General features: G+C 41.2%; 1 protein-coding gene across 5 annotated transcripts in view; it reads left to right on the top strand.

Moving 5' to 3' along the window:
* gapvd1 (GTPase activating protein and VPS9 domains 1) overlaps positions 1-10,173 on the top strand; it is a 34,366-nt gene extending 24,193 nt beyond the window's left edge. For all 5 annotated transcript variants that reach the window (XM_084360975.1, XM_084360976.1, XM_084360978.1 and 2 more), the window contains 12 exons: positions 222-568; positions 751-838; positions 2,304-2,375; positions 2,847-2,975; positions 3,163-3,289; positions 3,398-3,510; positions 4,271-4,430; positions 4,593-4,780; positions 5,595-5,808; positions 6,081-6,153; positions 6,270-6,467; positions 6,746-10,173. In XM_084360975.1, coding sequence (XP_084217101.1) covers positions 222-568; positions 751-838; positions 2,304-2,375; positions 2,847-2,975; positions 3,163-3,289; positions 3,398-3,510; positions 4,271-4,430; positions 4,593-4,780; positions 5,595-5,808; positions 6,081-6,153; positions 6,270-6,467; positions 6,746-6,886 — 1,850 coding nt within the window. In that variant the 3' untranslated portion in view covers positions 6,887-10,173. The remainder of the gene's footprint in view (positions 1-221; positions 569-750; positions 839-2,303; positions 2,376-2,846; positions 2,976-3,162; positions 3,290-3,397; positions 3,511-4,270; positions 4,431-4,592; positions 4,781-5,594; positions 5,809-6,080; positions 6,154-6,269; positions 6,468-6,745) is intronic.
* Positions 10,174-16,462: the final 6,289 nt, after the last annotated feature.

Below are 16,462 nucleotides of genomic sequence, written 5' to 3' on the forward strand. Positions count from 1 at the left end.
CTTAGGTATTTTGAAGACTTTAAAAACAGTTAAAAAGAAATATCTACTTAGGGAAAAAGTCTTTGTGAATCCTGTGCAGTGGGCTGGTAACTCAAATACTAGAGTGAATGTAATGAAAACTGCTCATACAAGGTGTACAGGGATGTTTAAATATGATCCATATTTATCCAGAAAAAATCCATCAACTCAAGAATCTTATTATCTGTCTTTTATCACCTCAGGCTCCTCCACTGGAACAATAGTAAGGCCTAAAGTGCATTACGCAAGGCCCCCTCACCCTCCCCCTGATCCACCCATCCCTGAAGCTAGTGCCCTGGGGCAGGAGACGCGCCACTCTCTCTTCATGCCTCACTGCCTGGCCCAGGCTGAGCTGGAGCACACCAAGCAGCGTCACTCCTTCCCTGACAGGCTGGTCCGGAGCCGCAGCTCTGACATCGTGTGCCCAGGCCGTCGGCCAACAAGTGACCCAGGCCTTAACCGGCGGGTCGCAGTCGAAGAGCGCGACCCTGCCGGAGCCTTCGCCTTAGGACCGTCCTCGTCCCCTAGCAAAGACTCCCTGAAAGGAGAGGTGAGCAGCTACAGCAGTGCTCTAAGTTACTGCTGTTGTCAATATTTTTTTTTTCTTTTTCTAATGCTGCTGAGGAACAAACTAAAATAAGTAAATTGTTTTCTTTTGTATGGATTGCAGCTGTTGTGTGTAATGATCTACCTGCCTGTGTCTAAATGTGTCTTGGTAATTTCCATCTGAAGGTTGAGGACAGGAAAGACAGTGACGATGAGAAGTCTGATCGCAACAGACCATGGTGGAAGAAGCGTTTTGTGTCTGCAATTCCTAAAGGTAAGGAAACTGACCACACCCTCTTCTAACCAGAAAAATGACCTTTTATACATTTAAAAGTGATCTGTTTGATTGCTGTGCTCCTTTATCGCTCCTTTATTTTTGTGTTGTGGGAAAAAAAGGTTCTCTTAATCGCAACTGACAGGAAATATCACACTTTAAAGAGCAGCGCGAAAACCAATTTATAATGTGAGAAAGAGAATGATGATCCATGTTGTCCACTCCATTGCTGATGCTCCAGTTGGAAAATTATGTTTCTTGTTGTTTGAAGTTACTCCAGAGACGTGTCCAGTCCTTTTTCTCTCACGTCTCACTGGCTGCAGATTTATAGAGACTTTTCAAAGCTAATCAGTCATCAGAGGAGCTTTAGCTGTGTAGATTGTATGGCTGTAGCCCTCCCAGCAGTGCTGTCAGCCAGCGGCTAATGGTCATTAGATAGACCTTTCTGTCATCAGCACTGATAGATGACACATCTCTTGTTGCAGTTCTACTCTACAACCATCTCTCATACATCTGTCTGGGAAATAATGAGCTGTGCCCACACAGAATGACTGCTTATTACTCTTTGAGATAATGATGTTTCTTGAGTAAACATTGAATTGATATTCATAAAATGGAGGACTGTGTGCACATGGAAAATTAGAGAGCCGCGAAGCTTAAACCACCCGCCAAATGTCTGTAGAACCCGTTGTGTTTGTCCTGTTGCTCTGCATGGTGACGCACAGTCAGTTGTCCGGTGGTGCAGCAGGCTGTGTGTGAAAGGCCAACCCTGTCTGTTGTGTTCCTCACAGTGCTGTATTGGACGGCTGAGAGTGATGTCCCAGGTAACGCTTCCATGCTGTCGTCATTGAGCTAGCTTTCCTGCTGGAGCCAGCGGCTGCGTGCCCATGCTGCTTTGTAGATGTCGCCTTAGAGCTGTAGAGCTGTGATGTGACATGTTGTAGCCTGAGTTCCTACGTGCACACTCCTCATCCATGCATCCGTTTTACCACCCTTTTTCCTTTTTTTTGCAACAATATGTCACATTTTCCTGTATGGAGAATACAGAATATCAATGTAAATACTTCACCCAGTGTTTCCTGTGTGTGTCATCAAATTGTAGACTCTGTGTCTCTGTTGTTTGTCCTGTTTGCACCTTTGTGTTAATAGGATAAGCGTCATTAAGCTAATTTACATCTATATCGACTGGATTTAATGAGTTATAGTGGACCTTTGTGATATTCTGGTATGAACCAATGGTTTGATTCACCATTTCAATATTCTTTTGCTTTTTAAGTAAAGTTCTACACTAGACTTTTTTTGTTTACTACTGTATGACCATACATCCTGTACTGAGATTTTTGGTCTCAATACAAACCATAAAAAATACCAAAGAAGTGGCTGTCAACAGGTGACTCATGATCAGCTCCATCCATTGATAGTAAAAGTCGTGTCAGCCCGCTAATCACGTGTCTCTCCTCTACAGCTCCGATAGCAGCATTTCGGAAAAGGGACAAGCAGGAGAAAGACGAGATTGCCCCGGAGCGGATCCCGCAAGGTCTGTCCTGGTTTGGTGTAATTATACTCCTAGACTGAATCCGAATGTCCAAACTGCTGGGAAGTCCGCGAGTGCTGAGGGCTGTCCAAACTCACAATTCATCCAGTCCACAAGGGAGCTCAAGCATACTTTCTGCAGACTTGCAAAGAGTCTGCTTGGAGTGCAGATTTCACCAGACTTCACAGATTTAAACGTAGTACAAGGAACTTTTAATTGGTTATGAAAAAGTCTCAATTCAACACAGATCCTTCTATATGACATATAGGGCTGTCTTATCAGTGGTTTATATAGCCTTGCAGTCTCGCTCTCACAGTATGAATGACTGAAGTCTATGAGGGCTCAGTCCGCAAGTCCAGATGGTAGACATTTGTATTCAGCCCTAATGTTGCTAACCACATCCTATACTACATGTGGATATCTATTGTAGTGGGTTTGATTGTAATGCATCTCATGTGTGGTTGGGTTTATCAGATGACCCATTGCCCAGACAGAGCTGTCAGGCGCAGGCAGCTGAAGACATCCTGGACAAGTACAGGAACATCAAGAGAACCAGCCCTAGTGATGGAGCCACAGGTGGAGCTTCTTATGATGGGACAGGAGGTCAGTAAACGCTATTGTATATATGGCCATCACACACACTTACAGTAGATAATCAGAATGAGGTTTATTGCCAAGTGGGTTTCTAGAAAGGAGGAATTTGCCTTGGAGTTTTGGTGCCATATATATTATAATATATGAAAACACAAAGAAAAAATTGTAATTTCCCTCTTTTTGTATATGTTGGCAGATCTTTGTGGGGATGACAACGTGCACGACTCTCCTCGAGAAGACACTCTGCAGAACATTTCCACAGATGACCTCCCGGACTCAGCCAGCCAGACAGCACAGCAGCATGACTCCAAGTTCTCTTTCAGGTCTGGAGTTCACAGTCCTGCAGAAAACTAATTTACAAACAATCACCCAAGACCTCTCAGCAGATCTTCTCAACAAATGTTGTTAATTAGAAACTTTGTGTCTTCCAGTGATGCAAAGAAGAAGTTGAGGCTGGCGTTGTGCTCTGCAGACTCTGTGGCTCTGCCCATCATGGCTCCTGCAACCACAAGAAATGGGCTGCCTGACCACATGGACTCTGAAGGTAGGCAGTTCTAATGCATCTATGGAAAGAGGGAGCTTTTTATTTCTGGCATTTTTCTATTTGAGGCAGAACATTTTAGTGCTTCTGTCGTGACAAATAACAGTTTCGACTGATCAATGAACACAATTTTTTAGGACGTGTTTGAAGTTAGACAGTGCAGTAATTTAGAACTTGGTATTATCTGCTAGACTTTAGGCATCTTTGTCACAACTCTCCGTAGGGAGCAGGGTACAAGCCCTTAATGTTGGCAAGCATCCAACCTGCTGAAAGTGTCCTTAAGCAAGACACCAAATCTGTACCACCTTCACCTTCTGACTCGCCTTCCAAGGTTTGGGGCAAGGTTGGAAGAGTGGGGGATGTTATAAGAGAATTCCCATATGGTGTTGGTAAAATGTCTCATTATTAGACCATTGTAGATATTAGAAATGCTTGTGTAACCACATAGATTACTTGTCCAACATTTATCAGAAAAATACAAGCATATTGATGCTGCACAAAATAAAGACCGGCCTCTCAAGCCTCCCTCAAAGCTTTTCTGTAAGGAAGCACCATCACATCCTGAAGTGGGACAATTGCAGACAAAATCAAGTGACATCCTGTAAAATGGTCAACAGTAAAACCATAAGACTCCATCTTTGTGGTCATCAGTCACATTGTCATGTGGAGGCAGCAGGTTGATCAGATTACAGCAACCAGCCGGTCCTTTGTGAGCAGCGAGCAGTGTTGTCTAATGCGGTCTCCTTATCGTCCTCTCCCACAGACAATGAGATCGTCTGCTTCCTGAAGGTACAGCTAGCAGAGGCTATCAACCTTCAGGATAAGAACCAGATGGCCCAGATCCAGGAGACCACGCGCTGTGTCAGTCGCTTCGATCCACGCACCTGCAGGAAGCTGCTGGCTGCCATTGCGGAGGATTACAGGTAACTATGGAGGCCTGGGTAGCTGAAGCAAGCCCACTTAAGGCACCCCTTGGGTCCTTCATTTTGTTATTGTTTCTTTATTCACTGCATAATGTTGTTTGAGGCCACTACAGATGTAGCCAGTAATAATAAAATACAAATGTTTGTGTGTGTTTCCTTTAGAAAGCGGGCACCATACATAGCGTATCTAACCAGGTGTCGTCAGGGCCTTCAGACCTCTCAGGCCCATCTGGAGAGGCTCCTCCAGAGGGTGCTGAGAGACAAGGAGGTGGCTAACCGCTACTTCACCACCGTCTGTGTTCGACTCCTTCTGGAACACATGGAGTCCAAGATGCTTGACTTCATTAAAGGTATCTCTACATTTCATATTAGAACTCGGTATCAACCCTAATTTCCTGAATCAATCCAATTTCCAATTCCATTAGTATTGATTCAGTGAGGGATATTTCAGTTACGATACCAATTTTGCTCGGATATGAAAGAAATTCTGAGAGAACTAATGCTTTAAATGGTACAAGAACTCCTCTAACCTGGTGCATTTTTAAAAATCTTAATGTTTACATTGAGAATTGAATAAAACATTTGTGGTTAAAATCTTCCTGTAGAGAAATTAATGGAATTATCCAACACAGACAGGCAGCAGAGGACAGAAGCAGCACGCCCGTTAATGTCACCAAAATATGGTAGAGACTCTCAGCATAGTTTTCGTGACAACAATCTGTGGTTTATACAACAGCTAAACAGCTGCCACTTTACGTTTTTTGACAAATTTTGAGGATTTTTACTGGCAAAAAAGTGAAGGAGTCAAGGTGCAGGCAAAATGGTGAGAAGTCAACCATTGTTCATTTGTATGTACGACCGACATGGTAGTGAAACAAAACTGGTTAAAAAATTGGCAAAGTTCCTGTTTAAGTCATTGATATGATTTCAGGTTTTCCGCCTACCATTAAAGTTTGACAATTAAATATCAGCTAATATGAAATTACTCCACATTTTTTGGGGTAAAGATGTATTCCCCTTTTTTTTATTCGTCATCACAATTTATTTTCAACTATTTGAAATGCCTGTAAGTCTTTACACAACAGCCCTTCCAAGCCTGACTAGCTTGAAAACAGCTATGTCCTGTTCTGGTGCTACATCTGTTGTTTCTCTGCTCCCCTCCAGCGTTCCAGGGGTGCACGGCAGCGGATGACAAGACAGCAGCAGTGGAGGATTTTCTGCGCTACTTGTACGGTGCCATGGCCCGTGATGCCATTTGGCAGTATGCGAGCGAGGACCAGCTGCAGGATGCCCAGATGGCTATCGAGCGCAGCGTTATGAACCGCATCTTCAAACTGGCCTTCTACCCCAACCAGGATGGAGATATTCTCAGAGACCAGTGAGTAGCTGGAATGACACCAGGGCCGCACAGTCTCAGCAGGCAGTATTATGTTTTATTTCAGTTATTTTAGGAAGTTTCGGGTCTGATAATTGAACAACAACTTTCAAATATATTTAAAAGCCACTTAACCAATCGCTAGGAAAGGAGAGAGAAGAGAAATTAAAATAACCTGCTAAATATTTAGACTTCATGTTACCAGAAGAGCTGCACTGTTGGATTGGACAGATTGTGTCTCTCTTGTCATATACTGACTTGTTTGTCTCCCACAGACTTTTTTATGAACACATCCAGCGGCTCTCAAAAGTGGTGACGGCCAATCATAAAGCTCTTCAAGTCCCAGAGGTAACTTCTTTTTTTTCATCACACCTGTGCATTTCTAGACAACGAAGAGACTTGTTGGTACATGTAGCTCTAAAAGGTGTTGACATTGATTATGTTTTTAACTTTTCTGGTTGCAGGTTTACCTGAAGGAGGCCCCCTGGCCCTCTGCTCAGTCTGAGATCAAGACCATCAACGCGTACAAAACGCCACGTGACAAGGTTCAGTGTATACTGCGCATGTGTTCCACCATCATGAACCTCCTCAGTCTGGCCAACGAAGACTCAGTCCCTGGGGCGGATGACTTTGTCCCTGTACTTGTGTTTGTCCTCATTAGGGTAAGTCTGTTCTTCATTTTACTCCACAGTCAAATTTTCAAGTCATTTTACTGCCAGTATTGATCCCTTATTGATTTTTTTTTTATAAACACAAACTGAGAATTATCAGAAAATGTTTCCCTAAATGACTGTAGTGTAACACCCGAGAGGCTTCTATTTGCTAACCTGTGTGGATATATTTTACATATTTACATATTTATAATTGTAATCTGTACGGCGTTGCGTGAGGTTCTTTCAGTGGCTAATGTGGGCCCATCCCCACATCTCCTCCCCTCCAGGCAAACCCGCCCTGCCTGCTGTCCACCGTTCAGTACATCAATAATTTCTATGCCAGCCGGCTGAGTGGGGAGGAGTGCTATTGGTGGATGCAGTTCACCGCGGCGCTGGAATTCATTAAGACCATCGACGATCGCAAGTGAAGCAGAACAGCCACCTGTATGGGCAGACTGCGGGGGAAGGAGCCGGGAGACTGGGAGACTTCCCAACCAACTGCTCCCTCTGCACAGCTTAGAAAACCTGGCCCTCAGCCTGCTCTTTATTTGTATAGCTTGTACATAGCCAGAGACGTTGAAAGATTACAAAATATATATTACTGTACGTATGTGGACAAATCCAGGTTTTAGCCGTGCTGAAAAAAACGGCCTTGGGGAAAAATTAGCAAGATGTTAACTTTGAACCTGATTTGGATTTTTCCTTCTCGTTTTGTCTCTTCAATCATATTTCACTTTTGGGGTCTGTATTAGGAATTGTATATATACACACAATTATCATTACCATTACTGATATGACATTAAATCAAACTAAAAGATAATCCTATATGAAGGGACCAGACTTCCTTGATGTGATCACTGATCTTTTTTTCCCCCCTGAGTGAGAGGGAAGGGCTTCCAATTAAATTACAATATAATGTTGATTAAATGCATTGTAACGTGGGGATTTACAGTGCGTGATAGTTACTGATGGGATTTAGTGGCTCATAAACACTGAGATCAATTCACAATAACCATAGCACTCATAAGGTTAGTGTATCAAACAGTAGGGCAGCTTATTTCATGAATTGTTTACTTCATCTGATTCCCAAAAACGAGTGTGTCAGTGACAATTTGGACATAAGGGCCCACATATTTATATGAAATAAAATGTATTTATTTCTGTAATTCTATTTAATGCTTTGTTTATCTCATTTAAAAAAAAAAAAATGCAAATGCATATCATGCCCGTTTAAGATGTCTGAGGCGAGTGGTGTTATTATAAAGAAAAGCTTGAGTTAGGAAGGCACCTTAGTGATGAGTAGCCCACGGGTGGGGATGCTGATACAGGGTCAACTCGTGCACAGAGCAGTGGTGGCATTTTTTTGGAAATATTATTGAAATAGTGCCTTTGATGTGGGGGCGCTCTGTACAGGTAGATTTTTTTTTTTAACCTAGCATAGGCATTATCCCCACCCTTCCCCACCCGCCAAACACTCCAATAGGCCAACCACGCACCACCACATCGCTGATTGTCATGGCTCAGTCCCTTTAAAGCACTTGAGTTTGAACAAATTTCCCCTCTGGTGTTCTAGATCCTACCTCAGAGTTGAAACCAATGAGCCTGATATCAGTCTGTACACAGTAACTGTCTTGCATTGGTTCACAACAGGGTACTGGATCACTTCTGCACTGGTTAAAAATTAGTGAGGGGAAGGTAGGAAACGTTAGATATTATGCTGCTGTGATGCTTGTTGTGGTCACATCACCCTTAATTAAAGGAACACTTCACCTAAAAATGAAGATTCAGTCAATATGTTCTCACCCCCATGCAGATGGAAAGTCAGGTGAAGTTTTGTATTCCACAAAACATTTCTGGAGCTTCACAGCAAAAACATGTTAACTGAAGTAAATGGGGATTTGTTTTAAAATGTAAAAAATAAACCCACAAAATGGCTTCATACAGTTTGTCCAGTTTACGGAAGCCCCTAGATCCCACATTGATTTGAAAAGACGTTATTAACACCCTCAACACACACTTCAGACGTGGTGCATTCTAAGGCTTTTAGCTTAACAGCTACATTGAAAGGGCCTAAATAAAATCTTTTGAATTTTTTGAATGTAGTCCCCAGCTACATCAATTGATTAGGAGAATGTTGCAGTGTTGTTTTGCTGTGAAGCTCCAGAAATGTTTCGTAGACTATGAATATGCACCTGACTTTCCATTGACATGGGGTTGAGTAGATAATGACTGAATTTTCATGTTTGAGTGAATTGTTCCTTTAACACAAGCCTTTCTTAGCGAACAAAGACATTTTAGATTTGAATCTTAGACCTGAGATGCCACATGTGTCCACATGGGCAGACTAGTGATTATTGGATATTAGCTCTCTACCTCCTCATAAGTTCAAGAAAGGGACTCTTGTTTATGTGCACTTATATTTCTTTTTCTTTCCCAATTTGGCGTGCTGTGATATCCCAGTGTCATTGTAACTTTCCAATTATAATACAAGCATGTCTTTAATTATCCAGAAATGACTAAAACTCATCTTCTCTTGAAATCCTCTGCTTCATTTTTGCGCACACACGTGCCACGTGTATTATAGTTTGATAACCCATGACTTTTCACGGTAAATGACCTGACAGCACAATACACAGTAGGATAGAAGAGCAAATAATCAACACTATTGACTTGTTACTGACTTGCAGTTTATGCTAAAGTGGTTGGTGTAATACGTGAGTGTGGTTTTTATCTAGTGAGCGCGTGTGAGATGATCGTGTGACTGCTTGACCCTCTGCCTCCTCTTGCATGAAGTCATTGGATGGTCTGTACATTCTCATTCATGATAAACAGTAGAATAGGATTAGTATCTGCCACAGGCCAGTAATTGAACCTGCAAGAGGACGCAAGGCTTCTCTTTGTGTCCGTGATACTTGCATATCAGAACTCGATGATTTATTTTGCACAAAACAGATGTGTTCTCCTGAACAGATTGACAGGGAGCAGTGCATTTTGAAATGTCATTACTTCTCACTTAAACCTTTTGTGATTAAAATAATATTTGAGTAGCGGAGTTAAGCACCTGACTGTTACTCTCTCGAGCTGATGAACATCCACATTTATGGGCAACCTCACAAATGCGTTTTCACATCCGTCTACAGCAGCACGTGCGCCAGATTTGTACGTGTCTGTGCAGTATGCTTCCTTGCAGAGTCTGTGTAATCAATTTGATGAGAAAACCATGCACTGGAAAATCAAGTTGCAGGTTGCATCTATACTAATTAGGTTTATGTGATGTCACTTTAATTGGAAATACATACTCCACAAATCTGATGAAATTATTTGGACCTGGCTTATGTTTCAGCGTTTCCTCTGATAGCTGGTCGCAGCAGCTCCTCATGACCCCGGAGAAGTACTGATCAAAACACTGCATTATTTACACAACAGCACATCTGACTGTGATAGCAACTGTACGTTTAGCTCTGATTGTATGCAAACCACTGGACAGTGGTGTCAAGACTGAGTCGGTCTGTTCTTCAAAGCTTTACTGCTCTGCTCCCTGTGCAATTGAGTTGAAAGCAGAGAAAAAAAAAATAGAGTTTTACATCTTAACATCTAATTTTACATTTAATTGTAAGCTTGCACAATTATGACATGCGGGGAAAATCCGGTTTGTCTTTACTGTGATTAATGCATTATGTAATTCTTTAAAAACAATAAAAGAAGCAGAAGTTTTTTTCTTTTCTTCTTCTTCAGTGGCTCTTCAGACACGTTCTGCACTGCAGCGGGACCAGTGTCACACAACAGTGTTTCATTATTGTGCGGCTCGTCGGACAGTTGTAGGTATATCTGGCCGACTGTTCGCACAATAGGAGAGATGGTGGGGAAATTTATGCGAGGAATATAATTGTTAGTGGGGGCAGTGGAGCAGCATCATCCAATCTAGCAGCCACAAATAGCAACCTCTCAGCAAACATTTCATTACAGCTGACAAGTGTACGGCGGATTGTAATTGGAGATATCCCCTCATCTAAAAGCCCTCCTTACTTCACCGATTGCCTTCTCTAATACTCATCTTTTTTTCATCATAAACTTCTTCGTGGGGTGCTTTGTGTCCCCTGATGATATCTCGCAATTGTTAATTTAAATTCAAATTTTGGTGTGTGAAGTTAATTAGTTGCATAAGCCAATGGCTAGATAGGCCAGATTTGGAGATTGGATCTTTTGACTATGTGGCACTTAGCTGATTTGAGATACAAGGAGGCTGGGTTTTGTTTTGTATCATGCTGCTTCACATGCTGTATTATTATTGGCTGATACCTTCCTCAGTGGTGAACTAGAGGCAACACGAGGCTGCACAGTGTAATATTACTTCCAATTTATAGAAGGTATCAGTGCAGGGAAGTTTGTTTTACAGGTGACAGCAGATGGATCAAGTGAAGAAGAAGAGGAAGAGGGGGTTGTTGGACTCGTCTGACTTTTATATTGATGTCATTCTGTTGCTTGAAGACATGAACAGGCCTGAGGTCTCACCCAGATGGCTGAGGAGAGACAGATGATCAGTCCAGTGGGGCTCGTGCATGACTTCACACGTTGGTCTGGTACTTCCCACGTGTGCTTGTAGGAACAGTGGAAGAGGGTCCCCCCCCCCCCCCCCCCCATCAACTGTATTTTATAAAATCACATAAATTTATCCCAGACTGACTTCCTGTAGGCCTCACTATAAAGCTCCCACTAACTTTAGACAACAATGGGAAGTTATTAAAACACTTGTCTGCACGAAGAGCTCGTTAATCTTACAGTAGAACAATAAAATTGCCATTCATATAATTATGATAAATAATTCATAATCTATTGTAAAGTTTGGGCAGTAATAGATCCCTAAAGATGGGCTGAAATTGATGTAATCCTAGAGTAGAAAAATTAAAATATGGCACTATAAGATGACTAGGCACACCATTACATGGTACAGACATGGCTGTAACTATAATACATAGGCTACACTGGGGGACACACCCCCCACTAACATTTAAATTTGCTTAAAGCATCCCCCCAAAATATTGATATAAAGGTAGAAGAAAAAAACAACAGTGCAATCCAAACTAGTCATGAGCAAATGTAATCATTAAATAACTAAAGTGGTGTTAGAACTACCACCAGTCCTGGTGTTATTGTGTACCACAGTGCTGTGTGCCCTCGGCTGTACTTGCTAATGATAAATAATATTATTACCGTTTGATTAAAGTGCAATCAGTGTTATTACAGTCAGCTTTCATTCACAGTCAGTGTCATCATGAACAAGAGGAAGGCGTTGACGTTGAGCAGTTTTTTGAGCAGCCTCAGAAAAGAAGAAAAGTAAGTTGAGAGCAGTGAGAAAATGAGAACTAGTCAGATAATAGAACTATACACCATGTTGTAAAAATACCCAACATGAAGACATTGTGTAAAAAATGACTGGTAAAAATGAAGTCACCCATACAAATATTACTTACTACCTATCTGACATTACATGTACTTAACTATCAATAGTTGTTTTCTTTCAGTACTTTCACTACGCAAGTACTGTATATACTGTATCCTATGAGATATGAATATCTTTACATGAATGTATATACAGTATAGAATGAGATCTGATATTCATTATTATTCTTATCATCAGTTTTTTAAAATCCGATTACTGATAAAATAAATTAATTTAAAAATTAGCCACTTTGGCTCCAAAATGATTAAATACATGTAGTGGAGTACAATATTTACCTCCACATGTAGTGGATTTGGAAAGTGGCAATGGAAATAGTAAAGAAAAATACAAGTATTTAAAAATCGTACTTAAGTACGACATTTGAGTAAATGTGCTTAGTTACATTCCATCACGGAGTATAAAGTCGTAGGAATGATTATGGTTATGGCTATACTCTATTACATACAATGAAATGAGAAAACATAAAGAAGAAAAAAAGCAATGTGATACGATACACTATAAGATATTTTTGTTAAAATTAGAATATAAATAATTAGTTCATCCCATGTGATAGTGAATGATTGAAACATTTGATATATGAGTCTTCAATTGATGAATTTTTCTCAAATGTGCCAGACCCCCCCGGCAGATGTTGTCCCCCCCGTTGACTCCATGGTTACGGCCATGTCTACAGACACAGTTACATTACCTGGAATTCTACAATGATTTTAGCTTTATTCCAATTCATTATCCAGGATTTCAATGCAGCTGCAGGAAAAAACATCACCATCATCATCATCATCATCAGTAGCAGCAGCAGCAGCAGCAGCACTGTTCTCCTCAGCGACTGTACCTGCGACCCACTGTACAGCTGTGTGTTTCTCCCTCGGTGTCCTGCAGATGGCAGACACACCATTCCTGACGACGGTCAGCAGATCTGATCTGAGAGCGGCTCAGACAAAGAACACCACGGGGCACGACGGCTTGACATTTAAAACCAGTGGGACTCGCTGTCTGGAACTGGATCTGTTTGGTTTATTGTGGAGATTCCTCAAATTAAAAATGTTATTATTAATGTTATTATTTGTATTATTCTTACTGATGTAAATATTCTTATTATTGCTTCAGTAGTTGTAGGACGACATAAAACACACTTCAAGCTTAATAAACAGACAAAACCTGCTGATACTTTTTATTACTTGGCTCATGAGAAAGGTCTCTTGTTGACTGTTGTTGAAGCTTCCTTGTGGCATTTTTCTTGATGTGAAAAAACATCACACAAGCATTCGCCCTCTTTCCGCCCCTCACGTCTATACACTACTGCATTTTACAGGTCTGTATGCACACATCCAGCTGGTCTAATGTGCTGCTGGTGGCAGGGAATCTTCACTAAGGACAGAATAAACAACACAAGGCAGCAGCACGTCAATTAAATTAAGTGTAGGGGGAGGAGGAGAGGGGTCCAAATGAACAAAAATGTCAAATACACATATTAAAACTTAAATGAAATAGCCGCAAGGATGCAGGCAGAGGAGGAGATTAAAACTCAAAGGGATACCAAGTCTCTGTGCCCTGAGGTGGAGATACTGTAAGAGATGCAAATAGTAAAAGTGAGCACCATTCTCTGTGATGATTTCAGCTTAAACTACACAGACAAAGGAGATTTGTGTCTTGTCACAAATAACAGAAGAGCTGTGGTTCATTATGAGAATCTATATTAAACAATGGGAATACAGTAAACGCTAACCCTAACAGTCATGTTTCAGCATCACTCCAAAAGGACAGATATGTGGACTGTTGCATCCCTTTGCACATTTTATAGTGCCATTAAAGCTGCAGTCTGAAACAGTATGAATGAATGACATCCCCCATGTTTTCCTTTACTGCTCACCACAAAGGATATCAATTAAGCTAAAGGTGTCAGTTACAATGGTTCTTCTGAGACTGCCTCTCCTTCCTTATATTGTTCTTATATCATTAGAAAAAGAACAATTTTCACAGGCACACACAGCTAATCACCTACGAGAGAAAGAGTGGGTGGTGACATCAAATTGAACCGTGGAAATGGAACAGGAATTAGATGCACTTAGCCATCACATGTTAATGGCAGCAATCAACAGCCAATTACCCGGCGTACTTGAGTACCTTGACAAGTGCAGGTGTACCCTACAACTAACGCAGGCCTCTTTCACGCATTTCCATAAATTTCGACAGTAAACCCCCGCTCTGATTGAGCATGCATGTTTCATCGGGGTTGCAATTAAGCAGTATTGTTAGGGAAGTGTCAAGTGTGGATCGTAAGGGGGAAAAAAATATCCCTTAAGGGCAACAATAACATGTATTTTACCTGCATGCATGTAAATCAATAGTGGTATTTGTTTATGTTAACCCCTTCATACATGAATTATTCAATCACGTTTGTTTTTATTCTAAACAAGTGAAAAATCATGCCAATAACTGTTTTTTTTCAGAAAATATATGTTATTTTGAAGGAGTTACATACATGTCATAAGGCATCAAACGTATAAAAAGTAATGCAGGGACAACTGTTAAATCCTGAAGTAAAAACATAAAGATAATCTAATGAGTATTTGTGACAATTCATGAGCAAACAGACACCAGAAAGGCCGCTGCTTGGTCGACTTTGTTTGCATATTTATTACACACGTCGCTGAAATTGTGAGATGAAAGCTGAGGTGGAGAACGCCCTACACGAACAAGGCAATAGTCCACTGGTGGTTTGTACAGTAAGTAAATGATGCTCCATAGCATTTTACAAAAGCAATTAAGGGTTTGACTGTAGTCAGCTGAATATTAGTACATACATTAATTATCTTTGGATTGAGTTTAACCTTTAACTCCAACTTGTGAGAATATTTAATGACATTCTTGTGAAAAAAGAAAAGAAAACCCAGCGTAGGAACATGAAGGTAAAGCTTACAAATGACTTACAAGGAACAACATATGTTGTGGAACATTTATACATATAATGTGGAACATTAGTTGAACATACGTTGGTCAACAAAGATGATGGAATGGTTTCCTGTTTGTTGAGTGTTTGTATGTCATTTATTTAACATCTGTACAGTTCAACAAAATGATTCTCAGAATATGAAGGTTTATGTTCATGACTTGTCAAAACAGCTGAATTTTTCAATAAGCTGCTGAAACATTAGAAATACTCTGTGAACCTCTCTGTAGGCAGACTGTCAAGTGTCACCTGTTCGTTCTTGTACATCCTTTTTCTGTGACTGGAAACACTGTTCACTCCAGTGGATGTACTGCACCAAAGGGAACATTCTGCCTACAGGACGGCTTATGTTTGGATAAAACCTTAAGACTATTTAAAATAGCTGTTTAAGTGTATATTATATTATCATTTTAAAGAAAACATGGGGGAAAAAAGGCAAAATCTAAATATGCAGAATATACACTTAACGTCCATCTCCTCTTCCCTCCGCCATTTTGAATTTATGATGCCATATCCTAAAATGACCAGACAAGAGATTCAAGGATAATAATCAAATTGGATTGTGCACAAGGCTTTGGGCATCTGCTGTCTGGTCATTCAAACATGGTACTAAAATGTATGTATAAAGGTTCAAAATTAAAGCCTGACCGATACTGGATTTTTGGGGCAATGCTGACACTGATACGATGGTGAAAAAAAAAATCCGGTATGATCGTCCGATATATTCTTGTATAGACAGAATATATACCTAAACACATATTCTTTGTAATGATATCTCAAAGTGTATCAGATATATTGTCAGTTATAGTTATAAATTACCTAAAGCATCTTTTTCTGAACCGACACAGATATATGTGGGCCGACCCATATATTGGCCGGACTCTATTAACAACGGCTGCCAAATATTAGTCCACTGCAGTGGGCAGCATTCTTACAAAGGGTTAAAATGGCCTTTGTTTTTCTGCCGAGAGAAATGTTCATATTGCTTCTACATGTTTGCTGATTTAAACATCTCAGAATCAGAAATGTGTTGGCAGGATGTGTATTTTGGTACCACTGGACAGTGCAGCGGTGTCAGTGCCTGGCACAGCTCTCATTGTGAACATGATCCAGGCTGAAGATCTGCTGCTGATGCTGATGATCTCTGTCACTGGGGTGGATTTCAGGGCTCAGCTCTGACTACTGCCCTGACAAGTCTAGGAACACACACGCACGCACGCACACACACACACACACACACACACGCATTAGATGAACACATCAGCCCTGCGCACGCTCTGAGGCCAGCGTCCCAATATGACCCACTTTGATTATTCTGTCCTTAAGCAACAGGTGACGGGGCTTCCCCGGATGTCATCTGTGTCGTTGGCCTCTGTTCAGAGACAGCATTCAGGACCCAGGGAGAGCTGGCTGGCAACATGCCCGATCTACAAGTGAGCTGTCCTATCATTGACATCAAGTAAGCCGAAGATGTCATGTCTTCATCTTGTGAGAGTTCAATCCCCCTTTCAGGATGGATCAAGCTCTCTGTCGCTGGAGAGAGGCTGTGCAGATAAGTGTAGCGGGTCATACAGTACCTTCTCTGGGGAATGT

Source organism: Pagrus pagrus (genome assembly GCF_965226575.1).
Source record: "Pagrus pagrus genome assembly, chromosome: 8".
NCBI classification, from domain to species: Eukaryota; Metazoa; Chordata; class Actinopteri; order Spariformes; family Sparidae; genus Pagrus; species Pagrus pagrus.